Consider the following 25,857-nt stretch of genomic DNA (forward strand, 5'->3'; position numbering starts at 1 on the left):
GTCGCTCGTCGCGGGTCTTCAGGCCATTAAATGCGCATGGTATATATCGAAGATCCAAGTTCCTTGATCAGTGGGTTTGTGGTTTTGATGGAGGTTGAGCGTTGACGTCGGCGAGTCGGAGCTTCCCCCCAAGGCGGAACAAAACAATCGAACGTGGCCGCCTGCGTGGCTTCTATTCAACATTCAACCTCAACTCCCTTCCCTTAGGGTCATTCTCGATGTCCTAAATATGACGGAGGGCAGTCCAACACTTTTACAACAATTTCCCGTCCGTCATTGGCACCATGAGCCTTGAACCCAGTGCCTTTCCGAGGTCGAACTCCCCCGCAAGCTCCGAAAGCTCCTTGACGCGCTCCCGTTTACAAGGCAAGGAAGGTATGCGCCCAACCAGGAATTGTGCAAAATGACTTCTATCTAACTATTGCTGGTCGCTATAGGGTCCCTCAAAAAAGACAAAACCTATCGCCGATATGCGTCCAGCGTTGAACGAGCGCTTTCGCTCTTTGACAACGCTCTCCAGGAGTGGGCCGACTATATCTCGTTCCTCAGTCGCCTGTTAAAGGTGGGCTTGTCCGACATGATAGCGATATTATGATTATAACTACTAATACACCACCAGGCACTTCAAACGCATCCCCCAGACCAGCCCATCGTTCCCCATAAAGTGTTGGTGTCGAAGCGACTAGCCCAATGCTTGAACCCATCGCTGCCCTCGGGTGTACACCAGAAAGCCCTAGAAGTCTACACGTACATATTTGGATTGATAAAGGTTCGCGATGCTAGCAAAAAGGTTGATGGTGTGTTTACTGATGCGTGATGACGACCAGCTTGAGGGACTGTCGCACGACCTACCTCTGTATCTCCCTGGCCTTGCGCCAACATTGACCTTCGCCTCCCTTACTGTTCGCCCATTATTCCTGTCCTTGGTAGAGGGTTATATCGTTGATTTGGAACCGTGGGCCATCCGACCTGCCTTGAAAGCAATAATTTTAGCCCTACTCCCGGGTCTCGAAGAGGAGACGAGTGATGACTTTGAGCCGACGCTACGCACGATTAACAAACTTCGAGATGCTGCTGGGAAACTCGAGACACAAAGAACATCCGAAGCAGGGGCTTCGGGGCAGTATTTTTGGCAATGCCTTTTCCTCGCATCTATCACCAACCCTAGTCGGCGCCTCGGCGTCCTCGCATATCTGAACCGCTACCTCCCGAAGTTGGGAATCGCAGACCGTCGACCAAGCTCTGCTGGTGGGAATGATGTCAATACAATCCCAGCAGAGATGTTGGCCGCAGCTGATTCTGTTATTCTTCCAGAGCCTGGCCTCTTAATCCGCTGCGTTGCATCCGGTTTACTTGACGACCAACTTCTTGTCCAACGAAACTTCCTCGATCTTCTTGTTACCCACCTTCCCCTCAGTTCACCAATCTTACAAACTAAGATTGCAGCCAGTGATCTCCGAACGTTAGTCATTGCTGCAGTGGGAGTGGTTACTCGGCGAGATATGAGCTTGAACCGCCGGCTCTGGGCATGGTTCCTGGGTCCAGATTCTCCAAATGAAAATTCTCCAATAGATGATCGAAAATTCTCATCTGAAACTACTCGGTCCGCGTCCATCGACGGTATGGAACTTACACAATCACAATACTTTAGCCGGGTAGGCCTACAACCGTTGGTCACGGGTCTCCTGGATTTGATCAAACAAGCACCGAGTATCCCATCCGAGAGAACCAAGCCTTTCCGGATAGCTCTCTCGCTCATGGATCGCTGGGAAATTGGTGGATATATTGTCCCTGCTGTTTTCTTGCCCACTGTACGCAGTGTCCAGGCCTTTGAAGCCGAAGGCCCCAGGAAACACTTTGAAGAGGTATTTCGCAGTGCGAGCGCCTTCTTCGACGGTGTTGAAAGTGGTGTGATATTCTCTGAGCTTTTGGGGCTAGTTGACTATCGGGCTTCTGATATAGACGGTGATAACGCTCAAGTGTTGCGTGACTTGGATCTTGCTCAGTTTATCATCGAAAATTTCAATGTGCGCGAAGAGGACATGGTTCAGATCCATGTGCCTTTGCTGACTCTGTCAGTGCTCGTGAAGATACGAGAGATATCATCCGGGAAGAGCTCTGCCAACAAGCAGGCCGTGTCAGCTGCATTGAATAAAGTTTTGAAATCGTTGACTGATTTGCTCACAGAGCGGGCGTTCTCCAGAAAATTGGGCTCGGAAAAGAATTCTGGCAATGACTCAAAGAGCCGAGGTACTAATAATGTCTTGAAGACAGTTCACAGCTTCTATGAACAAAGCAAAACTAGTCTAGATCTTCCACCTCTTCCCTATTCTCCCAAAATCCTTGGCGAGATGATTATTCGCGAGGCCCACGAACTTGCTATCGCGGCGCTAGGAAGCGGAGATGGCAACTTATCTGTTCATGAACCGCTGGATATTCTCGTTACCTTGCTCAAAAAGCTTCCCAAGTCCCGCGTTCTGCGGGACCGAAAACTATACGAAGCCCTTTCTCAGCGATTGGATCTAGGGAAGGAGCAGCCAACGACAGCGTCTTTTTCAGTCATCTCAACGATTGCTTCGACAGTAACGAGTCTCTTTTTCATCCAAAGTCCCGGTTTTTATATCAGCTATGAGGATGCTTGCGATTTGATCACCCCCCTTGTTAACCAGCTTTGGTTGTACCTATCACCACTCAGTCCGAAATTTCACGTGGAAGCGGTCCGCTGCTTATGGCTTCTACATTCAATCTCTTGGATTGACCACCTAGTTGAAGCAGCCTTGACAGCCTTGATGGTCAATGTGTCAACTGCAGGCTCTCGCCATCTCTCATCTGAGCAACAAGCTGAGCGATTCTACGTCTTGTGGAATCATAGTCACCACAATACACATGAGCAACCGCCAAAGCAAGTGCTTGATGTTGGAGGAACCTTATTCTCTTATCAGTGCTCCATGCTTGAACGCCCGCTTTTCATTGTCCTTGATCTTCTCTGTCAGGAGTCAAGTGATAGTTCGCAGAGCGTGCAACTATGGCTCCAGGACTTGCCATCGATTCATAAGTAAGTCGACTTCTTTCCTCGTGGGACTAGGCAGGTCTAACAATCTTGCTAGGGTTTTCCATGTGGTTATCTCGAAACTCGATGAACTTTCCGAGCATGATGATACTGGCAATAAAAATACAACTAACCAGTCCATCTCCCCCGATGACTACAAGGAATGTGATTATTTGCTACAGACAGCTTCAAATATCATATCTGCGCTTGCGCAAAATGGATGGATTACACTTCTCAATCATGTGCTGGGCAATGAAAAGCGCCCAGAAATATCCAAATCCGAAGGTGAGTATCCTATCGATCTTCCCACATGTCATCTTCTTGCTAATATGTACTCGGCGATTAGACAATGCAGGCTCGAAAAGTCTTCATTCCGCCATATTTGAGGCTGCTCTTCGTGTTGTGAGTACACAAAGTCTAGTTCCCACGGAAGTCAGCCCAGAAGGGGAAAGAATGCAAAAGGATGCCCTTCAACTCATGCGGCAACTTCTTCTTGGGCCAGCAGCAGAGGACTTAGTGGAGTCTGGCATTGATGACTTCTTGGTGGAACGCTTGCTTATCTCATCCGAAGGCGGCAGCATTGCGGTGCAAGGTGCATTGATAGACGCACTACTTGCTGCGTTGAAGGTCCGATTTGCGCAGGTATATCTACCCCCACCGCCTGCTCGGCCAAAAGATTTACGAACCGCGTCTCGCGATCGGTTGACCAGTCCTTCAATCCTGTCTTTCACCAGTGACAAGGGAGACAGAAGACCCTCGATAGCTCAGCTACCACAACCGCCAGAGCGGCTTCTGGACTGTCTCCTCAAGGGAATCAGCTCACCTAAATCCCGCGAGATCGTAGACAAATGGATTGTGCTACTCTGCGAAGTACTTCCTCTGTACTCGGGGTCTATCTTCCAGATCCTATTGATGCTAGTGGAATGTTTCTGCAGGGAAATCCGAGCATCATATGGCAGACTTCAGCTATCCTTCCAGCAAACAGAGGATTGGCCGCAGGACCGTTCCGAGCATGTCACGATTGCTCTCCTGACTGGTCTTGAGACCTGTATCGCAAATGCCCATGAACGTCTTCTTGTGCAAGAGTCCAACGTTCCAGCAGTTAAGAGTCCTGATCAAACACAGGGCTTTTTCGGGAACATGGTCTCTGGGGTATTCCACTCGGAAGGTGCCCAAGGTCGTCCCAACACCGCCAACGATCGGTTGACCGTTCTTCTCTGTTTCCAAGACGCCGTTCGACTTTGCTTCTCTATCTGGGCATGGGGAGCAGGAGATCACAGTGGATCTCCTCCTGATTCTGAATCCTTGGCCTCGTTCCAATACACCTCGTTGCGAATGAGAAACCGATCACGCCGAATTCTAGAGCATTTCTTCACTGCAGAGGCACTAGAGTGTCTTGAGACCTTGGTGGAAATGTGGACTAAGTCTGACACGGAGACAGCATCGCTTATTTTCAATCTTCTCCATACACTGGATGGTTCAAGCCCAAAAATCACCATTCCAGCGATCTTCAACGCGATTTACACTCGCACCAATCCTACAGCCTTGGATCCTAGCCGGAAATCCTCGTTGACTTCCAGCGTCTCCGAGGCTGAACTTGCTAGCTTTTTGGTCACCTATGCCCGATCACTGGACGATGATGTCCTTGACGAGATTTGGACGGACTGCACAACCTTCCTACGCGATGTTCTTAGCAATCCATTCCCACACCGGCAAATTCTTCCACGTTTGATTGAGTTTGCAGCTATCTTGGGAGTAAAGTTGGAGAAAACAACCTTCGGTGAAGACCGTCGCATGAGAAAGGAACTTGGGGTATGTGTGTTCCCTTCTATTTTCATAATGTTTACTAACACTTAATAACACAGGATGTCCTCCTCCGTCTCCTGACAGCCGTCTTTACAAGCAAGCCCTTGGGCCTCAATCAGGACACTGGGCTCATGGCAAGATCTTCCGTGGATTATGATCATACCTCAGTCTCTCATACCGGACCCGATGACATGCTGAGCATTCTAGCGGTCTCCATGCCGTCGTTCATCACAACCTTAGGTGATTCAGACCGAATCAACACTGCCATTACCGGTGTCTCGACCAACGTGGTTGGCCCTCTCATTCGGTCTCGCCTATTCCCTAACAATCTCAATCGCAATGTTATGGTTCTTCTACAGCAAATGGCGAAGGTACCGGCTGCGGCAAAAATGTGGAAGAAGGACGTATCCGATGCGTTCAACGATGCCCGGTTCTTTGGATTACAGTTGGATTTGGTGAAGAGCAGCTGGATGGACCTATTGCGCCAGTGGATTCTTGCCGATAAGGAACGGCTATCCGAACTTCTCGTCCGCCTGCCACCACCAAGCTCGGCGGGTATTATGTTCGGCGTAGGAGCCTCCGCAGCTCGCTTGGAAGCCGATCGTAAAGCACAACTTAACCTCCGACGGATCGCGCTACTCCTCCTTTCTGCCAGCGATGACTACTTTGTTGGTGAGCTACCGGCATTGCTTCAAAAATTGGAAGATCTGCTCGCGGCAACTAGCTCCTCGTCGCCATCTTCTGCTACGCGAGCGGAAGTGTTTATGGTTCTTCGCGCCGTTGCACTGAAGACTTCTGCTTCCGCCATGGCGCCATTCTGGCCTCTGATTAACACAGAGCTGCAAGAAGCCATCTCTGCAGTTCCACGAGGCTCTCAATCCGAACTCTACACCCCTTACTCGCTTCTCCAAGCATGCAAGCTGCTCGATATACTGCTTGTCCTCGCCCCCGACGATTTCCAGCTCCTAGAGTGGCTCTTCGTAACTGATACCATCGATGCGGTCTATCCACCAGACCGCTGGGAACCTATTGCTCTGGCAGACGAGATCTCTCAAACATTCGGTCCATGCGGTGCAGTCTCACCCACTATTGCTGCTGAGACCAACGAGCCCCAGGCTCGCGGCGGTCTCAAGCGACCATGGCTCATCTCGGACTGGATCCGAGAGACGGCCAAGGACGAGGTAGTCGAGCGGGTCCTGCGCCCATTCTTCGATCGACTGAGTATCTACGTTTTTGAGAGTACTTACGGCATGGGCAGTGTAGACATACCAGTGTGCCGGGATGACTTGTTGGCAGATCTCTTCAACGAGAGCACAATGGCTAATTGAGCGAAGAGAGCATTCTTGTACTTTAGCTTTTTCATTGGATATTCTACTAAGGCGATACCAAATACATCTTTTTTTTGTTTGCGTGGTTATATAGTTCGTTCTTCCCTCTGTTTGTATACCAAAGGCCTCAGGTCTCCAGTTCCGAGCCGCCCGGACCTCCGCAATTCATTAACGTCACTTCGAACAAACTCCCCTTGCCACCACCGTCCACCAACAATATCTAGAATTTTCCTCTGCATTTGGAATATCAGTGTCAATATGATTGTTGGCACGAAGATCCTTCTCCCCCTGCGCGGACGCGTCGGCATTCGGTCCTTCTCGTCATCCCGCGTTCGTTGGGAGTCCGCCGCGCCGTTGCCATCTAGCAAGCCTGTTGGAGCTTTCCGAGGAGGGTGAGAATTGTTCCTATCTTTTTGAATTGCAATCCCCAATAGCCATGCATTCTGGGCTCTGTTTCTAATGTCTGATAGTGTCTTCGGCTTCCTGGCTGGGTCTGTCGCCGCCAGCGCGTCGGTTTACTTTTACATCCTAGCAGAATACCGACTCGCCAATGAAATGCTCTCTGATGACATTGCGGTATGTCTCGATAGTTCCCCAGCTCCTGTTTATTGGAACGAGCTATCTCTGTCCCCTCTTCTCTGGCACATTTTGTGTTCTAGGAGCTAACCATCTGACCTTCTGTCTGCTTATACACAGGCACTTCAAACAGCCACTATCAAGCTCCAGTCCTACATCACAGAATTGGAGTCCAAGGTTAACCAGCTGAACAAAAAGAAATAAATCTATGATCAATGTGTCCGATATGTGTACTTATTAATGCTCTAAGGTGTTGGGTGTTTCCCGTGCATGAAGTCTATCAAACCCAGCCTTAAAACTTTGACAGACTGGAAAAATGGCTGGGATATGGCTCTTCGGTTAAGTTTGCATGGATTTGGCCTCAGATGTTGAATATCAGCGTTTATTTCTTTATCAATTGACTGAATTCCCATCCTCATACTGGTACTTTCTGCAACACCAAGCTACCCTGCAAACAAGACAAACATCCTTCATCTCCAACCAACTCCCTCTTCAGCCTCCGCTTCCGCATCATCAACACCCCCAAACCCCCCAAAATGTTCCGCGTCGAACTCGTCTCAGACACCTCAACCGCCACACCAGGCTGGTCCTATGCCCCATCCCGGGGCTTCGACCCCACCCAAGCGATGGCCCCAACCCTCGGCCGCAAACGCGGCATCCGCGACGCCGGCAAGGGCGGCGACATCTCCTCACGCCAAGCGAACGCAATCGCACGCCACATCGCCGAACTCGACCGCGAGAACCAACGCGACGTATCCATCCCCGCACCGGTGAAGCAAGCCCGCGAAGCCGGCGCCCGCGGCACGCGAGCAAAGACCACCTCCAACGTGCGCCGCATCCTAACATCCCAAAAGACCTTCCGGAACCACCTCGACGACGAAGAAGCCGCCATCGCCTCCGGCAGCGGCGGAATCAGCGGGATGCAGGGCGCGACGGGCGCGAGCGTAACGCAGGCACGCGGGAGCATTGCGGGAAAGGGAGGCAAGGCTGCTGCGCGGCGCAGCTCGACGCCCGCTAGCACGAGTGGCGTTAAGCGGTCTTCGGTGGCTATGGGTGTGACTGCGGCATCGACGCCTGCGTCGGCGGCCGAGACGGAGGCGGAAACGGATGATGATGCGCCCCGGAAACCGAAACTCATCAAGTCGGAACATGATAATGATCCGCTCTTGCGGTCGTATGCGCCCCCTGTGCCTTCGGATCGGCTTATGCAGAGGCTGTTGGCGGAACCGCCGCTTTCTTATAATGCTTCGCGAGCGAAGCCGTTAGCGTCGGCGCGGCCGGGGAGGCATTTTTGTTGTATGTGTGGATATTGGGGGAAGATCCGGTGCAAGAGTTGTCATTTGAGGACTTGTGGGTTGGATTGTTACAAGGTACATGAGGATTCGAGGTGTGGTGCTTTCTTCTAGGGGCTTTGTGTGTGAGTTTATGTACTCTTGAGAAGGGGTTTGGCAGAGGCGTTGTTCTGATGATTTTACGAATTGATACCAAATATTGTACAATAGTTAAAAATAAATATTAATGTAACATAATTCAAACCGAAACTTGTATATTCATCTCATTATAGCCGGAATCTAGGAAAAAACAAAGTTTCTAAGATATGCAAAAAAAACGGCTAGACAAATTGCGCTCAGCATTTCAAGTTGATTCCCGCACGAAGCTCGTCCTCGCGAACTTCAAACATAACCTGTATGCCGACGAAAAGCACTACGCAGCAGGAAACCATGTATGCCAAGCCGGAGTATGAGCCTGTAAGGCCAGCAAGCAAATCCTTCAATCCATCCAGACCCAGAGCAAAGCCGACCAAGTTCGCGATCATCATCATGAGCACATTGCCAACAGAACCAATGCCACAAATAACACGGTACATAGTAGGGCGGGAGCGCCAGCGGTGGGCTGGGAAAAGCATGCCACCCAAGACTTCTGGTAGAACGAAGAGAGTAACGAGCCAGCCCCACATGAGCAAGCGGAGGTTGATATCGTGCCATAAGGCAACGAATGTAAAGACCAACAGGAAGTTACGGATTTGAAGGAACTTGCCCATAAAGTTGGATTGAGGTGGTGAGGCTGGTTTGGGTGCTCCAGGTGGTCGCCGGCCACCGCCGCCACCGCCCAGTGGGATATAGATGTAGCGGACGATCCAGCGGTTGTAGGAACGGTGCCAGCCGCGCCAAAAGGCAAAAGCGGAGTAGTTGTTGGACATACAGCGGACCATATTTTCTGGTGGGTCAATGCCATCTAGGAGGGCCCAGAGGCGGAAGAATCGCCAGGGGATGAGCAGTTTCAGCCAGATGATGTGCAGGTTGAAGAAGGCGAGCATACTCAGCTGGCCCGGTGTGAAAAGAGACCAGTCTGGGTCGGCCTTGGAGATTGCTACTGCGTATATGTAATGGAGAATAAGCTCCATGCAAAGCAGAGTGAGACCAAAGCGGATGGCGTACATCATGGTGCGGGGCCGGGTGAGTGACGCGGGTGTATATCGCTGTTGAGATACGTAGTCATTAAATGTCAAAATCGGACCAGCCAAATATAAGGGCGAGTAGAGCACATAGGCAATGTAGTTGCGGAATGTAAACGCGGCTGGTTCTGCAGGGATCTTAACACGATCGCGGTCAGACAGAGACGCAGGGTCGAGTTGCTTCTTCTTGTAAAATTCGGTCAGTATGGTTGCTATATAGAGATTGAAAGCCCATATAGTACGGTGAGACTCACTTCAATTGGACTCGCCGCGGGGTATTCAACACTCCAATAGTTATCCATGTTGAAGCTGATGAGGCGCAACACAGTAACTTTGAAAAGGACTTCCCATCGCGGCATCAGTCCACCAAGATCATCCAAAGATTGAGCCCATTGCACCAGCATAGTGGCGCTCCCGTCTGACATGCTAGTTCCGGGAGCAAACAGCTTCACCACTTTTTCGAGGGGATAACCGCCGCATAACTCGTTGGCGAACAATGTGCAGAGGTTGAAAATCCAGGTAACAGCTGGGACATAGGAACGAGGAACATCCTTTCCAATCCGGAAGTTGATATACAGAATCGACAACACTTTGAGAACAGATACTCCATGAAGCGCTGTTATGAATACCAGTCCGAACCAAAAGTCGAAGCGCATTCGCTGTTCGAGTTGCGCCTCACCTGCACCGGCAGCATGGCTCGGTTTTTTGGTTTCAACCTTCGAGCGGTTCATGTATGACTGATATACACGGCGAGCAAACGGATGGGCGATCAGGAGTATAAGAAGGGGAGGGATATTGTCGCGAAAGCTTGCATATTGTGCATCGGAGTTGTCCTGAGGCGCAACAATAACGTCAGTTTAACTGGCCTCATGAATCCAGACAGTTCCACACCAGGTGTGAAGCACTTACCACCTGGCGACCAGGGATCCAACCGGACGATAGCAGGTGAGAGTATGTGGAGTAGATTGGGTGACTTTCTGTGACGTTGGTGATACCCAGTTAGCGTCCAAGGGCATTACCGTGGCTTTCCTCAGTACTCACCCTTCGAGGCATCAATCACGGTCTTGAACATCAAAGGAACGAGTGTGATAAAGAACAAATAATAGACAAAGAATTCTGGAGTGCGCCAAAGGGATGGCGACGCGCTCTGAGCGACTGCATTGGCGCGGGCATCTTTTGCGGAAGACCGTGTGTCGGCCGGAGCAGGAGTGGCAGTGGAGGTAAAACGAGTGTCAAGGGTATCCAGCGAGTAGATTCGCCGGAGCCAGGCGAAAATGGAGGGCATTTTATAACGATGGCATGGCCAGGATTTGGAGAAGTCGAAGTCGAAGTCGGAACTGTGAGATTCCGTTTACTCAGGGGGCCGAGGCACATTGGTAGGTGGCCTCTTCTATGTTCGACTTCAGCACCATATAGACTACAATAGGAGTTCCATACCAGATCAAGGAGCAATGCCTTTGTGCTTTTTGATTTTCGAACTTCCTGTTGATTTCAGAAATTAAGAAACTGCTCTGTAGATCTCTCACCCAATCAGCGCCCGTCAATATCACCTCGCAGAGTACAAAGCCCTCGAGAGATGAGCAGCTTAAACTACCGTAAATAGGGCATGAATTTTTTAACTAATACGCCAGAAGAGTTATGGAAGCAAAACTTCAAATATATGATTTATGATTTGCCGAGTCATTGACTCTTGAGCTGTGCCCATCAGCCATTATGCTGGAGCCACCGGTTTGACCTCAACGTATGCTCTTCACCTCTACATCCATCTCTTCGCTTCGACCTATCTCACGTCCAAGATGTCGAACACACGAGTATGTCATTTGCTTCCTATATATTCCATTACATGTTGTTACCATATATATATATCCCCGCCGCAATCAAAGTCATAAGTCTCCCCGCCATACTGATACTCTACTTCAGGTCGCTTTCAAAGTCCACGGCCGCGTTCAAGGTGAGTCCCGCCTCCACCCCATGGCCTTTCAAGCTCCCCTCAATCTCTGCCTACTTCGGAGAATCACTGACTTGGAATACCAGGTGTCGGCTTCCGGTAGGAAACATTCCTCAACTCAATCGATGACATCATCTCCCATCAGTGAATTAACCAGTGAATGCCCATCACGGACTACAGAGACTTTACACAGAAATGTGCCAACCTCTATGAGCTCAAAGGCTGGGTCAGGAATACTACTTCTGGGAAAGTGGGTGAACCCTCGTGGTTTCCACAGACACAGGGCTGACTTTATGCCGTTAGGTCGAGGGCGAAGCTCAAGGCCCCGATGAACAAATGAAGAAATTTCTCCAGCGTATTGACAAAGGTCCATCCCTAGCTCAGGTGGTGAAGCTAGAGAAGCGGAATATGGACTTGCGTGAGGATGAGGAGGGCTTTACTGTGCAGCGGACAGCAGAGTCCATGTTTAAACCAGCCAACTAAACCTTGGCTTCTTTTCGCTCTACGATTAATCATATTGCCATGATCGATTACTACTTTACATCCTGTTATGGTATGATAGATACTCTTTCTATAATGCCCCCAGGTTAACTGCAAAGCCACGCTTGCCACCTGCGTACGTCTATGGCGGATATACAAAACAAAACAATCAATGATAGATGTAGGAATCGGCTTTGCAATGAACAAGCACACTCCACAGCCTGTGAATAGATGTATCAATCTACTATGGCATCAAGCTACTATGCATCTTCATAGTGAAGTCATATCGCTGGAGATAACATACATGTATCGGTACATGATACCCATGGATGTATGAACCCTTGTCGGAGGAAACACGGATATGACTTTTTAGATTGCCGGGCTACCCTACTAAAATCGTGGTCTTTCTTGAACTACCGGTGAGAAAAAGGGTCATTTGCAAGATCCCGAGACCGAACATTGGCCTCTAGCACACCCGGGCTTTGATATCGAGGATTTTTCGGGATCGGCGACTCGGTGACTGGCTCTTCTTCAGGCCGCTGCCCAGGCGAGTGACAGGCTGAGTCATACCGGCGCTCCCGATTCCCCCCGAAAAGTCACCTGCCAAACAAGACTGGATCGTGTTAGGAGATGAACAGGGGGATATCATTAGGATGGAGATATTTTGTCAGGCTAATGGGAAGCCTGGTGTATTTGCTTTTTGTTCAGGTATCTCAATAGAAGGAGGATATTGGGCGATAATTGGTATATTGGAGGGCCGATGGAAGGGGTGATGTATATAACGATATGGATACAACATGTGGGACCTGAACGATGAACTATACAGCATGTCATCATTCCAAAAGACGAGCAACAAGGAAAGTTACAAATCGAATCTATGGTTCCAATCTGGATTTGGCAAATGGCCCTGATTTTATTCGTGTCCCAAGCTTGTGGAATTGATATTTAAACCGTGGGCGAGGCACTTCGTCTTTAGGGCATCATCGTCTATTCTCACAACCTTGACCATAAATTGTGAAACTTCATCTTCATCTCCATCTTCTATTTCGACCTAATACTTCACTGATTTCTTCTTCTTCCCCTTCTGCTCCGCCTTCATCCCTTCCCAATCAATAACGACGCTCGCCCTCTTTGGCTACAACATGAATTCCCTATCCGTTAGGGCCCCCTTGCAGGTCGCAGGAAGGATGCAGTATCTGCTGGCTATGCGAACCTGCTCGGGCGTTGCAATGTCAGCATCTAACCCCGCATGTGGAGTCACTAGACGCACGCCGACATTCAGCCTCACGTCCAAGCGCCTCATCTCATCAACGGCTCAAAAACAGATCAAGGAATTCTTCCCAGCACCCGAAACCCCAAACATCAAGAGAGTGCAATCGGCGTGGGCACATCCAGTGTATGTATCGCCGTATCCTCCGGCTGGAGCCAGGAGCTAAGTTTATTAGATACAACGAGGCACAGGTGCAAAATGTCACCATTGCACACCGACAGGCCAAAAATTGGTCCGATTGGGTTGCCTTGGGCACTGTCCGTGTTTTCCGATGGGGTATGGATCTGGCAACTGGATACAAGCACCCAAAGCCAGGCAAGGAACTGCCTGATAGCTTCAAAATGACAGAGCAAAAGTGGCTCTCGCGGTTTATCTTTCTGGAAAGTGTGGCCGCTGTGCCCGGAATGGTGGGTGGCATGCTGCGACATCTCCGAAGTCTTCGTAAAATGAAAAGAGACAATGGATGGTACGTCATTGAATAGTCAAGGTTAGATATACCAACATGTCAACTCAATGCTAACCTTCATCCGCTGGTATAGGATTGAAACCCTACTGGAAGAAGCGTTCAACGAACGCATGCATCTCCTTACCTTCTTGAAACTAGCCGAACCCGGCCTATTTATGCGCCTTATGGTCCTCGGCGCCCAGGGTGTCTTTTTCAATGGTTTCTTCCTAGCATATTTGGCCTCTCCCCGTATCTGCCACAGATTCGTGGGATATCTAGAGGAGGAAGCGGTCATTACTTACACCCGTGCAGTCGAGGAATTGGAGGCCGGCAAACTTCCGCAGTGGAAAAATCTTGATGCACCCGAGATTGCAGTTCAATACTGGCAGATGCCAGAGGGCCAGCGCAAGATGAGGGACCTGTTGCTATTTGTCCGTGCCGACGAGGCCAAGCACCGCGAGGTTAATCACACTCTCGGAAACCTCAACCAAAATCTCGATCCCAACCCATATCAGACTGAATATGCTGACCCAAACCGGGAGCATCCAACAAAGAGCTTTGAAGAAACGAAACCAACAGGATGGGCCCGGAAGGATGTTTTCTCGCTTGACCCGAAAAATGTCGAACCCTGAGGCAGCGTAGAGCAGGATGGTTCAAAGCACTCAAAATGGCGTTAGGGTAGGATAGATGGAATTAATCACAACTCTTCTTTTGAAACTCCTTTGGTCAGGTGCCTTCCCAGGTCAGTGGACTGATGTGAACCATGGAACGCGGGGCACAAGCTAAACCCAACGAGGCAATTCAGCAACACGCTCGAGGTCAAGTATACAGTTGGGCTCACATCTCCAGTTGCATGGCATCGTTATTCTGGACAATCGCAAAAAGGGGTTTGGTTGGTCTTATTGGTCCCTTTTTTTGGAAACCAGAAACGCTCATCTCTTTCAACTTCCATGTGGGCAGTTGACCCGCTTCCCCCTTTTAGCCCCGACTAGTCGAAGCCCCCCCTTTTGGCCCAAAAGCAGTTTCTCGCCCGTCGATCCTGCAGGTCTCATTAAACCTCCGTCCTTTCATTAACCCATTTATATAAAGTCGTTGCCCCTCCGACGATTGGCCAGAACACATCAACATCGCATCTTTCGCAGAGACTTCCCCCGTCGCTGGGAACCAGTGACCGATCTTCCGCGACCTAGATCCACCAAATTTGGCCCGGTGAAATAATCCATGCGAAATTGATCCGTACGAAATGAGCACATCCCGGCGGTCTATGGAATTTACGGCGGTGCCGCCAATCCGCGCCTCCTCGCCATCACCCTCAATTCCAGCTACGCCAGCTATCTCCTCATATTCCTCCACAGATCGAACATTTTCCTCCGAGTCCTCGCGTTCCGCTTCCTCCGCCACCTCCGCAGATGCCAGATCGTCGGTGTCGATATCGACCCGGCGCCATGGATACACGCGTGCATTGGGTGCCGAGTTCGCCGAGTCAGCCCGCCACCGCGACAGCGTCATGAGCCTCGGCAGCATTGCCCATCTCCAATATTATTTTGCCAGAACGGGTCTACTCGATGGAAAGAGCGGGAGGGGCCGGGAGTGGGAAAAAGGCAAGAGGAACAAGGAGAATGTGCCACGAGTGCTAATCACCCCCAACCAACGACACATGGATGGCGATCTGGACGCGAGCCCCACAGAAATGGCAGATCTGGGGGAGGGTGGATTTGAGGACGAGGAAGGCGAGGTGATGTTGCCGCCCACAGTCAGCACATACAGCATTAAAACGCACCACATTCCCCCACCGCCAGATTTGATGTCATTGCGCCGCAAGCTTACCCTTGCGCTGGATAAGGCGGAGACAAACATCGTGGCAATTCAAAACGGCATGGAGCCTCCTCCCCGCCCCATCCTCCGGGAAAGTCTTTCACCCGATGATATCCCCGATACCAACGAGGAAGATCAATCCGGGCAGGTAGCGCCCCCGATGAACAAAGAGGAGGCGCAGGGCATGTGCATTCTAGATGATGTGACGAATGCAATCCGCGCAGCCAAGATCTACTATACCACCCACGAGAATGCAGAGCGCTTAGCATCAATAAAAAGCGAGAAGGATATTCGCAAGGAGCTATTTGACGTTCTGGAGGTTCTCAAACGGTGGGCTGCGCGGCATTTTGCCAGCGGCCTGCGCGATGAGGAACGCGAGCGAATTCAGGGGTGGATTGCGGGTGTACGTACCATGTTAGTCCGTGAAAAGGCGCTGGAAGACCTCGAAGCCCAGGAACGGCTTAACTGGGATTGGGCGGCCGGTGACTGGACAGGTCGCGAGCGCGCACGCGAAGAGTCCTTCCTTCGCAGCCTCATGCCTGATGGTGCCTCCTTGCCGATTTGGAAACCAGTTGAGGAGACTCCCAGCGACTCCCTCCCCACCGCGTTCCTGGATCGCTTTCGGGACGGCCGTGCGCTAGTCCAGGCACACAACCTTGCGATCAAGAAGTCGAGACGCCAATTCGGCGAGATTACAACTTACCACCTCGACATTGCCAAGCCCTACCGGCAGACTGAGAATCTGCAGTTCTGGGTCAAAGCTGCACAACTCCGGTGGGAACTTCGGCTGGATGTCGATGTGATGGGGGTTGTACAAAACAGCGGAACTACTGCTTGGGAGCTATTTGATACTGCATTACTGGCTTGGTGCAAGACTGTCCGCGAAGAGCTGGTCCGCGATTGGCAGGAGGCCAACCCTGGCCGACCACCGAGTGCTGGTTTGATCTAAGGGCAGTGGTCGAAGTATTGAATATTATGTTTGTGTCTCGGTTGTTTTTTTTTCTTTCTCTTTGATCTCTTGGGCACTTGATACGATACCCCTGAATTGTCGCCGACTGTTCTGCCCGTCCACGCATGTTTTGATTTCTCTAATATTTTTTTTTTTTTTGGTTTCGATTGGAATTGTATTAATTGTATACTTCTCCCTACTCTGGTATCAGTCCATAGAATGCATATAGCATTGCCAAAGATATGAACATTCATCCCCTAATACCTTACTTTTGGGCTCGACTATATTAGGACATATGATTGCTGATCAAAACATAGGCACATAACAGACCTAGCTCCCTTGAGTTAAACATTACAGCTGATCGACAACCTCGTGGGTAAGGTGTGAGCGCAAGGCCTGAAGTGTGTAGGCTGTATTTGATGCCATTAATTGTACGGAGTAGTAGAATCCAAAACACAGAATATGATCTATCTGAAACCATTCAATTATCGGATGTAAAAGAAAAGACTAGGGAAATTGATTTCATCTCGCTGATCCCTTGAGTTACATACCGAGGAGGTACGGAGTACCTGTGGCCCCATAGCTAACAATACGGGGCTGGAGGTACCCATTCTGCAGAGTAAACGCCCATACTAGCCACATTATCCCTCTTTCTGACTTAACGGTTGCTGCCCGATATTTCCCTCAATCGCACGATCTTCTGCATCTATTCAACTTTATCTGGTCATGTAGCATAGTCCTCTTCCCCTTTGAACCGCCAAAAGCCTTAGACCGTGAGAAGGGGTCTCGTGAATTACCGAACGCCGGGCAAGACGAAACATTCCTTGTATCCCTGTCTGAACCACATCCTTTGGTCCTTTTGCTCTTTCAGTCCCGATCTCCATGCATGCCACAGACGACGGTCCAATACTTGCGACCGATACCGCGGCGCATCCCCCCAACGCGTCCGCAACACCCTCATCACCTCCGCCGCTCACCCCAACGCTCTCCGTCTCTCCAAATGATTCGGGTGCCTCCACCCTCCGTCGCCTGAAATCCAAATCGTCCCTGTGGAGCCTAGGGAGCAGCAATAACGAAGAGGAAACCCTCCAAACCGAACCGACCGGCGCCGGGCGAACATCCATCCTCCGCCGACTCTCCCGCTCTCGCGGCCCGGGTCAAGCTGCTGGACAGCAGTAACAAGTCCACCGCACAGAATCGGCATGCCAATGCAGTTGGTCGAATCCCGCAAGAGCATCTGAAGGAGCTCGATAACCTCCACCAAGACCTATCCATCAAGGTGAAAAGGAAAGGCCAGGCGTGGAATGGTCTCGGCATCTCATCCGGACACCCTCAGGAGTTCAAGCGGAGCGCGTCAAATCAGCTCGAGCTACCCCACCAGGACATCCTCCAAGAGATCGCCGACGCGCGAATAGAGGCGCACAACGAGACCCCCGGAGTCATCCGAAGCAGTCGTGGACACCTTTGAACTGCCCACCCCGGCCGTTACTGTCCCGGTCAACCTCGAAACACCAGAACACAACAGCCCACCCACGCCCATGTCTGTCGCAGAGCCGGTCCTCGCGCAGTTGCGCGCGGACCACATACCAAGCCCCTTACCCCCACAAGATGTGAAAGATGAACGAACCGACTTCGAGAAATATGTCGATGATACTGCTCGGAGAGAGGAGCGATCTGTCAAAGAGCAATCCGCCCCGAAACCTCCGCCGAAAGATTCCCCTCCCCAAACCACGCACTCGCGCTCTTCCTCCCATTCGCAGTCATATTTTAACCCGATGGGTCTTCAGCGCACAGATTCCATATACTCTTTCTCCCGCGCTTCTTTCAGCAACCAGCTTTCGCAGCTGACTTCTATGTACTTGCCGGAACCAGCTTCGCTCGAATCCAAAATTGAGAGAATTTCCACTGCTCTGGCAGCAGTCAAATCCTTGAACAGCTCCGCGGAGTCAATTCAGATTTGGATTAAGAAAGCCTCAGATGTGCTGAGCGGGCTGGATTCTGAAGACGATGTAGAATGGGCTGCGGCTGGTGGTCGGGAGGGACTGGATGAAGTCGACAGAGCCATCACGCGGTTCGAGTCCTTAGTCAACGTGTATGTCAGGGCTATCGAGAACGTCCAGCTGCGGGATGACATCGGCAATGTTGACACGGAGAGTTTGACCACTATTGTGAACCAGATGGAGAGTATTTTACAAAACTGGTCACAAATTAAGACAAAGCTGAGAGGCGTAAAAGAACAAGTTGAGTTGGCCATGGAGTGGGAGGAGCTTTGGTCGATCGTGTTGGGTGACGTGGGCATGGAAGTTGACAACTTGAGCGGACTGATCTTCGAAATGGAAGAGCAGCGGCATCAAGCGTTGATGAACACAGGTGAGACCACTGGCGGCCTTGACATCAATGAGCTAGAAACAATTGTGGAAGAGTCCCCTATGAAGGGTCGCTCAAATGTACAGAACCGCTTGAGTATTGGCCCTCTCTTGGCCTCAGCATCTGTCACACCTGTCATCAAAACACCGCAGGATGACACGAGTCACTCTAACCTCATGGCCATATTTGCGCGTATGCAGCCCCTGCGCGCGTCTTTGGACTTTTTGCCCATGCGATTGTCTATGTTCCAGGCACGCGCTGAGAACATCTTCCCGAGTGCATGTGAGGAGATCGAGGACCGGCGAAATCAGTTGGAGAACAGCTATAAAGTTCTTGAAACTGATGCCGAAGCTCTTCGAAAGGAGCTGGGAGAGGATAAGTGGATTATTGTTTTCCGGAATGCTGGAGCTCAGGCACAAAAGATGTTTGAGTCAGTGGAGCGCAGTATTGGAAAACTACAGGAGGGGCTGGAAAGTGGCATGCAACTGCACAATCCGTCAACGCTGACCAAGCTTGTTGAAAATTACGAGGCTAAGAAGATGCATTACGTTCCTGCTATTGAACGTGTGGTTTCCATCATCCAAAAAGGTGTCAACGACCGGTTGACTGTCAATGGTGAAATCCTGCGCCTGCTCTCTGATATGACATCCCGAACAGATGCTCTCAAGGCTAGCACTAGGGTTATGGACACATCTCTTGAAGATGTACATACTGCCAAAGGTCATCAACTGCGAGACTCAATTTCCAGCATCCTCACCCTGGACAGTCCAATCACAGGCAGTGCTATCGATACCCCAGGAAGCTCGCCTGCGTCGTCGGTCATCATGGGCGGTAATGGGTATAAACGTGCCTCAACGCCCATGGGCGGATCGAGCCGTCGCGGAAGCTCAGCCGGAAGTGTCATAGGTCGCTCTGCGATTCCCCAAACCCGTCGCTATTCCAGCCTGCCACAGGCTACAGCGCCCTATACAAGTCGAAAGTCCTCGATCCCCCAACCAACGGGCCTTGTGTCTCCTCCACCATCTCACCGGAACTCGAAATTCTACACACCAACTCCGGCTGTTCGTTCTCGTACACCAGCGCCGCCATCTTCAATTCCTAAGCGGCCGCGCTGGAACGGCAGCACGAATTTGAATGACTTGCATACGGGCTACAACTCAACATTACGCAAGTCATCTGCGCCACAAGCTCGGACACCTCGCCCATCCTCGACACTCCCCTTCTCCAGTTCATTCCGACGCGACTTATCTGCATCCCCAATTCCCGGTGGACTTCGGTCAGTCAGTCGCATCTCTAGCCGCTTTGGTTCTCGAAGTCCCCAGCGCAATGTATCGTCGCCTACCCCGGCACGGTCCTCCATCCTTGACCCACCGCCATACAGCCGGCTCCGTCGAGAACTAGGGATGGCGAATACTCCCCGCAATCGCTCAAGCTTTGCGGGCCCACCTACAAATTTCAGTCGCAGTATATCAGGGGTCCGAGATATGAGCCAGAGCCCGACCAAAACAAGGCCAGGAACATCATTGGGACATTCTACCAACAGACGCGCTAGTCTCCTCCCGTTACCCAAGCGAACGGGGAAGGAACAGACAGTCTCGAAGCCAGTTGATACACGCCCGAGGTGGCGTTAGTACAGCTCACATTGCATTGCATATTCAGCGCCGTTCCTCTGCCGCCACTCTATCATCCTAGGCACCTCATCTCATCCTCCCCTCCCCTCGCATCATCATTTATAATCCTTTCATCCTCTGACTTGTTCAATCCTACCTCCCTGTTTCATTACATGTCGTCGTTTCCCTTGTGCATTGCACTCCTTCCCACTTCATCTGATTCTGATCTCCAAGCCGAGATCTAACCGGTGCGGAGAGGAATCATCATCTCGACAGTCAGGTTTTGCGTGATATCCCTGTTGTTTGCATAGTAAGGTCTGAGCGTTGGGTTTCATCTTATCTGCCGGTGCTTGTTTCTTGAAGCTCATTTGATTGCCACTCTGCTTTTCTCCATTGTGCATATCATCGCTTGTAGTTCTACCTTGTTTTCGGTCTCATTGTTAGGAATTGTATGACTTCTCTCGACCAAGGCAATTTTTGTTACCATTATGCACACGCGATTTTCATTTCTCGCTATGGTCATCATAATTCGTAACGATACGATTCTATCTACCTCTATATTTGAAACACCGGCCCAACCCCAGCTCCACACATGAAACATGGATGGAGCCCTCAATCTGAGATCGAAACTCGGAATCTCAGTTTCCCAATTCACGACCGAAGATCAATGCATCGACCAAGTCCTCGCTGTTCGCCAACCGCGCAGCTTTGGGTACTCGTCCGATAACGCTGAATCCTAGCTTCTCCCAGATACGAATGGAGGCCGGGTTATTAGCGAAGACCAAGTTGAAAACTGAGTATGTGTATCCCTGATAAAACCGTTAGATTATATTTCGTTCCAGAACAAATCAAACGCAGTTTCGAGGCCACATACCAATTGGGGGGCAAATTCCAGATAGGACTCTCCCATGGCATATCCAACACCCTTGCCGCGTGCAGTGGTGGTGGTGAGGAAGCCTGCATTGCAGATATGCGAGCAGCGACCTATATCGACAATTAGTACTCCGTAGTATCTCTATAAATAATTCTTTATCGAGTATATAATTCCATACCAGGATAGTTAGGCTTGATATAGAAAGTCCCCAGACAAACATTTTCCCAATCCCTTCCCTCGCGAAGGCCCTCTCCCTCGTCGTCCAAGATCGCCAGGACCGCAAACGTCCCGAACCAGTAATCAGCGAATTGATCCAGTGCCATCGGCTGCTCCATGGGATACGTTGCGCCGCGGACGATCTCCGCACTGAATTCCTCGTGCAGGAACTTGATCAGGTCTTTTGGGACAGTTTGCGGCCCACCTGTGATAGGGTACAGTGTCATTGGTGCGGAGGAGGACTTGGGCAGGGTTGTTTTCCTGGCCGACACTGTCGGCGCTGCGACGATGTGTGCCTTCGGTGGGGGATTGCGGGTTGAGGGGTCTTCCAGCATGGCAGGCATTTTGGGCAAGGAGTGGGGGGAGGAGGAGTTTGGGGATGGAGGCTGGGTGTAGAAGAAGTCCAATTGAACAATTTTTAGGAGTTTAGAAGGGATTTTGGCGGTTGATATACTCTTTTCTGCATCTCCATATCGGCTCTCTTTGCCGTTTTTCATGAGTCAGCTTGTCATTGGTAGGGCGTTCTCCACTGTGGTTGGGGTGGTTTATCTTTCTTTGATGGGATCCGTGGAATATATTAGAACATGAGAGATCTCATTGAAGGCAAATTGGATCTTTGATATGGTTGTGTGTGGGTTCCTTTTTAATATCCTCCGGGCAGGCGCGAAGACGCCCAACTTGGCTTGCTCGGGGTTGTTCCGCAAGGCCAGGATGCCCCGAAGTATAGATCGGGGATCCAAAGAATATGACGTTAGAAGATGGGAACCCGTGAAAAAAAAGCCTTCAATCTAGAATCAAAAACCGATTCGTGTCTTCTATTCTTACACCTAATATGTACATATGAGCTGGTGGAGAATGAGAGCTGCCCGCATCTCTCAATATAAACCTCCCAGGTCATGCATGGATGCCTTGATATCAGCACCGTGCACCCGAGGCCAAGTTGAGGATATGTGGTAAATCATGTTCTCAATATTCAAGATTAATTCCAACTCCCAGGGTGGCTAGTGTTGACCTCGGCCCAATGCGATCAATGGAGGCCTCATTTACTCTCTCCTTCTCCTTCCTCATTCTTGAGGGCCTGCATAAGTTCGAGCAACTGTCCGAGTTGCTGATCTGCAATATAACCAAACTGTTAGCTATCTGATTGATCGAACCACGATGCAAACAACAGCGAAAGACTTACCACTCAACTTGTCCAGCTTGGCCTGCTCCAACTTCTCGCCTTTCCATTTCTCAGCCTCTACCTTCTGTGCATAGAGTTGCCACTCGGTCAGGAACCCAATCTATTGTCAAAAACATTAGCAATTGCTGCAACGATCTCCATTTGCAATGTGCCTTGTGTCCGCCTCTTTAACTACGCATGATAACATAACCTCCGATAAGGGCATACATACAATGTGCAATGGGTTCTCCACATTCCGGTGCGCACGGAACTCGTTCTTCACATAAGAGTCGCCCAGGACGCGCATTTCCGGTTCGAGCTTGCGATGGACGCGTAGAATGCGCCGGTAGAGCTGTAGCGGCGGGAGAAGGGCGAGGGCCTCGCTGAGGCTGGACTTCGAGCCGATCGAGGCCGGCGTAGCCATGAGTAAACGCTGAGCAACCCGCATGTTGGATAATGGAAGAACGATCCGATGGTCTCAGAGTCAGGAAGAATGGGGAAATGACATAATTTCCTGGGGGATTTTCGAGGTCAAAGGCGGCGAGGGACACGCGCGAATCAGCGGCTCGGGATCTCGGGATCTCTGAAGATTCGGTTGGAATACCTTCGCTGCTATTTGCTGGGATGTTTTCTTTTTTTTAAATTTGTTTAATTGATTCTACTGCAAGTGGACTGGCTGCTCTCATTTTGTGGAAATTGCCATCATCTCAGATCAATACTGCGCGTGGTGCATATAAATCCGAGATAACCCCCACTATCTCCAAACTCCAAAGGATAAATCTCGAACATCTTTGGTGAACAACTTAGCTTTGTTCAGCATATACACCATGCTTCCCACACCAGACACTTCGCATGTGTCATTTGACACCATCTATGAGCCTTCCGAGGACTCCTATCTGTTCCTAGACACGCTGGCATCAGCATCTGAATCAAAATGGCTCTCTGAACGATTTCCAAAGAACCAAGAGGCATCACCACTAGTCGTCGAAGTAGGCACAGGCTCTGGCGTTGTCCTAGCCTTTACAGCCGCGCAATCTCAACAGATCTTCGGCCGGCGCGATATTCTCACACTAGGCACAGATGTGAATCGCAATGCTTGCATCGCAACGCGGACGACGGCAACGACAGCCATTCAGACAGAGCAACAGCCGTCTCCCGAATCAATGCACATCGCTTCATTAACGGCCGATCTCTGTGCGCCTCTTCGTCCTGGTAGCGTTGATGTCCTCCTCTTCAACCCGCCTTATGTCCCGACAGAGGATCTGCCACAGCTGCCTTCTCCGGCGCAGAATGATCCTGCGGTTGCCGAGGCCATGTCCCGTTCTGCCAAGTTCGATAACGACTCGTACTTTTTGTCTTTGACGTATGCCGGTGGGGCGGATGGCATGGAAACGACGGATAGGCTGCTCGATGCTATTCCTGGTGTTCTGTCTGGGCGTGGTGTGGCTTATGTCCTGCTCTGCAAGCAAAATCGGCCTGAGGATGTTAAAGAGCGCATCCGTGGTTGGGGCGGCTGGCAGGCTGAGACGGTGGGATCAAGTGGAATGCAGGCTGGATGGGAGAAGTTGATCATTGTGAGGATATGGCGGGATGATTCTTCCTGATAAGCTGGAATCTGGATGACGAGACATGCAATTTTTACAGCATTTCTAAAGGAAATTGATGATACTATTTGTGAACTAATAGAAAACAAGTAGAACGAGATGATCAACTCATAGACATTTTACTCCAAATCCCGGACTTGACATGCAAGGAATGGTATCATACTATCTAAGGCGCTTGGCTCGAATAAACGGTTTAGTTCGCCATATCCATGGCTATGTAGAGTAAGTAATCTATGGTTCAGGACCGTCGACAGAAACGTTCGCGGACCGTCGACCAAAGCACTTTCCTCGTTGAGTCACTTCTCTGGCACTTCGACTTTCTTCTCACACACTTACACACTTAGGACCTCTCTTATCTTGAATCTTCGTCTACTCAGCTGATTCATCCCTGACTATTTGCTTAATTTACATCGTTCACTTTGTGAGTGCTAACGGTGAATCAATCCATACTTCAGGGACTAACATTATTCAGCGAAATGTCACAATCCTCCGAGCTAGCCTCACCCATCCTGTCGTCACATTCAGCCCCTGTTCAGTTTGCCTCGACTCCGAGTTTATTTCCTTCGAAAGCAGCTCGTGTTCACCATCTCCGCGAATTGAAGGCAGACCTGAAGAAAGTAGCAACGGCCCGTGGACCAGTTTACACTCGAAAAGTTGCAATTCTTGTTTGTTGGGAGGACGATGACACTGGCGCGAAGCAGGATCTGATCACTATGAGTGGTGTCCTGGAAGATTTCGGTATCCAGTGTACCAACCACATGCTAAGGACAGCAGACGAAACCCCTGGCTGGACACTCTCCCACAAGATCCAACAAATGCTTCTGGATTGTGCTCATTCGAAGTTACAATCCTTGTTCGTATTCTATTACGCCGGACATGGGACCATTGTCGATGGTAAAATGTCTTTCGTCTCAAACAGCAAGACTGTCTCGTGGCCCTCACTATATGCCATTTTCACCTCCGAAGAGGATGCTAATGTTCATGTTCTCACGGTACTGGATTGTTGTCACGCTGCAGGTGCAACAAGATCGCAAACTCCAAGAACAATTCAAATTATCGCCGCTTGTGATGCCGAGGAGACAACAAGCCCTCGACCTCAGAAAGTGTCTTTCACCATGCGATTATTCCGCGCAGTGCAGCATTTCAGAGGGCAATCGAATGTGACAACAGCCGCTCTGTTCCAAGAAATCCAGCGCCAGAAACCACGAACTACTCCAAGTGCTATCATGGAAACTCTGAGCGGTACTCAACCAATCAACCTTATCTTCAAAGATCATACAGCCCCCTCGCGCATCCCTCGCCTCTCATCGCATACCAAAGCCGTACATGTACTTGTCAAGTTGACACTCCATGGCCAGTCCCAAGTACCGGGGCATAGCGAACTGTTACCAAGTTTTCAAACTGCAATCCGAGAGCTTCCAGCGAACATGCAAGTGGATGTTATGGATGCATACGAGACAGATCAGTCTGTCTTCTTTCTCATGGGGTTGTCGTGGGAAGCTTGGTCACTGTGGACCATGGTTGCGCACTTTGATTTCATAGGGATCACTCTTGGCCCTTCCTTGATGGACCGGCATTTTGTCGAATTTCCAGTTCCGACCTCTGGAGAGGATTGCCCGTCTCATGGCAGAGGAAATACCGAGTAGACTACGGGCCACATTAAAGTTTTCATTCTGCTTCCTTTTTTTCTTTTCGTTTTTCTTTTTTCGTCTTCCACTTGCTCTTGTTCCATGACTTATATTGGCCAAGAATATATTTCCTATCCTTATTCTTGCTAGCTTCCTATTCTTATTCTTGCTAGCTTTTCATCAATGAATGCGAAAAACTAAATAAAGGACTTGCGTCCATGAATATCTGTTCATCTTGTACTCTAGCCCTGTAGTCATTGATATATTATATACTT

General features: G+C 50.3%; 12 protein-coding genes across 12 annotated transcripts; 9 read left to right on the top strand and 3 right to left on the bottom strand.

Moving 5' to 3' along the window:
• Positions 1 to 284: 284 nt before the first annotated feature.
• N7457_008165 (dopey family protein) lies at positions 285 to 6,183 on the top strand (the record flags this gene model as incomplete). Its single annotated transcript, XM_057179208.1, has 7 exons — positions 285 to 375; positions 438 to 562; positions 620 to 769; positions 828 to 3,055; positions 3,108 to 3,334; positions 3,396 to 4,861; positions 4,915 to 6,183. 7 exons carry the CDS (start codon positions 285 to 287, stop codon positions 6,181 to 6,183), a joined length of 5,556 nt encoding a protein of 1,851 aa, XP_057027594.1.
• Positions 6,184 to 6,441: 258 nt separating this feature from the next.
• Positions 6,442 to 6,963, top strand: N7457_008166 (uncharacterized protein; the record flags this gene model as incomplete). Its single annotated transcript, XM_057179209.1, has 3 exons — positions 6,442 to 6,575; positions 6,654 to 6,759; positions 6,880 to 6,963. The coding sequence occupies 3 exons, from the start codon at positions 6,442 to 6,444 to the stop codon at positions 6,961 to 6,963; spliced, it is 324 nt and encodes a 107-aa protein (XP_057027595.1).
• A 332-nt stretch (positions 6,964 to 7,295) lies between these two features.
• N7457_008167 (putative HIT finger domain protein) lies at positions 7,296 to 8,165 on the top strand (the record flags this gene model as incomplete). Its single annotated transcript, XM_057179210.1, has 1 exon — positions 7,296 to 8,165. The coding sequence occupies one exon, from the start codon at positions 7,296 to 7,298 to the stop codon at positions 8,163 to 8,165; it is 870 nt and encodes a 289-aa protein (XP_057027596.1).
• A 221-nt stretch (positions 8,166 to 8,386) lies between these two features.
• On the bottom strand, positions 8,387 to 10,499 carry N7457_008168 (putative glycerol:H+ symporter (Gup1); the record flags this gene model as incomplete). The annotated part of the gene is made up of 4 exons (XM_057179211.1): positions 8,387 to 9,400; positions 9,469 to 10,047; positions 10,124 to 10,191; positions 10,256 to 10,499. 4 exons carry the CDS (start codon positions 10,497 to 10,499, stop codon positions 8,387 to 8,389), a joined length of 1,905 nt encoding a protein of 634 aa, XP_057027597.1.
• A 511-nt stretch (positions 10,500 to 11,010) lies between these two features.
• N7457_008169 (acylphosphatase) lies at positions 11,011 to 11,645 on the top strand (the record flags this gene model as incomplete). Its single annotated transcript, XM_057179212.1, has 5 exons — positions 11,011 to 11,025; positions 11,135 to 11,165; positions 11,249 to 11,261; positions 11,343 to 11,412; positions 11,466 to 11,645. The coding sequence occupies 5 exons, from the start codon at positions 11,011 to 11,013 to the stop codon at positions 11,643 to 11,645; spliced, it is 309 nt and encodes a 102-aa protein (XP_057027598.1).
• A 1,139-nt stretch (positions 11,646 to 12,784) lies between these two features.
• Positions 12,785 to 13,989, top strand: N7457_008170 (alternative oxidase; the record flags this gene model as incomplete). Its single annotated transcript, XM_057179213.1, has 3 exons — positions 12,785 to 13,038; positions 13,088 to 13,378; positions 13,452 to 13,989. 3 exons carry the CDS (start codon positions 12,785 to 12,787, stop codon positions 13,987 to 13,989), a joined length of 1,083 nt encoding a protein of 360 aa, XP_057027599.1.
• A 611-nt stretch (positions 13,990 to 14,600) lies between these two features.
• N7457_008171 (uncharacterized protein) lies at positions 14,601 to 16,121 on the top strand (the record flags this gene model as incomplete). Its single annotated transcript, XM_057179214.1, has 1 exon — positions 14,601 to 16,121. One exon carries the CDS (start codon positions 14,601 to 14,603, stop codon positions 16,119 to 16,121), a length of 1,521 nt encoding a protein of 506 aa, XP_057027600.1.
• Positions 16,122 to 17,003: 882 nt separating this feature from the next.
• N7457_008172 (KAR9 family protein) lies at positions 17,004 to 20,119 on the top strand (the record flags this gene model as incomplete). The annotated part of the gene is made up of 3 exons (XM_057179215.1): positions 17,004 to 17,277; positions 17,336 to 17,575; positions 17,637 to 20,119. The coding sequence occupies 3 exons, from the start codon at positions 17,004 to 17,006 to the stop codon at positions 20,117 to 20,119; spliced, it is 2,997 nt and encodes a 998-aa protein (XP_057027601.1).
• A 617-nt stretch (positions 20,120 to 20,736) lies between these two features.
• N7457_008173 (GNAT family N-acetyltransferase) lies at positions 20,737 to 21,532 on the bottom strand (the record flags this gene model as incomplete). The annotated part of the gene is made up of 3 exons (XM_057179216.1): positions 20,737 to 20,907; positions 20,973 to 21,082; positions 21,151 to 21,532. The coding sequence occupies 3 exons, from the start codon at positions 21,530 to 21,532 to the stop codon at positions 20,737 to 20,739; spliced, it is 663 nt and encodes a 220-aa protein (XP_057027602.1).
• Positions 21,533 to 22,227: 695 nt separating this feature from the next.
• Positions 22,228 to 22,798, bottom strand: N7457_008174 (succinate dehydrogenase assembly factor 3; the record flags this gene model as incomplete). Its single annotated transcript, XM_057179217.1, has 3 exons — positions 22,228 to 22,301; positions 22,372 to 22,471; positions 22,583 to 22,798. The coding sequence occupies 3 exons, from the start codon at positions 22,796 to 22,798 to the stop codon at positions 22,228 to 22,230; spliced, it is 390 nt and encodes a 129-aa protein (XP_057027603.1).
• Positions 22,799 to 23,177: 379 nt separating this feature from the next.
• N7457_008175 (S-adenosylmethionine-dependent methyltransferase) lies at positions 23,178 to 23,954 on the top strand (the record flags this gene model as incomplete). Its single annotated transcript, XM_057179218.1, has 1 exon — positions 23,178 to 23,954. One exon carries the CDS (start codon positions 23,178 to 23,180, stop codon positions 23,952 to 23,954), a length of 777 nt encoding a protein of 258 aa, XP_057027604.1.
• Positions 23,955 to 24,430: 476 nt separating this feature from the next.
• On the top strand, positions 24,431 to 25,600 carry N7457_008176 (uncharacterized protein; the record flags this gene model as incomplete). Its single annotated transcript, XM_057179219.1, has 1 exon — positions 24,431 to 25,600. One exon carries the CDS (start codon positions 24,431 to 24,433, stop codon positions 25,598 to 25,600), a length of 1,170 nt encoding a protein of 389 aa, XP_057027605.1.
• Positions 25,601 to 25,857: the final 257 nt, after the last annotated feature.

Source organism: Penicillium paradoxum (genome assembly GCF_028828445.1).
Source record: "Penicillium paradoxum strain IBT 22861 chromosome Unknown utg000007l_segment0_segment0, whole genome shotgun sequence".
Lineage (NCBI taxonomy): Eukaryota > Fungi > Ascomycota > Eurotiomycetes > Eurotiales > Aspergillaceae > Penicillium > Penicillium paradoxum.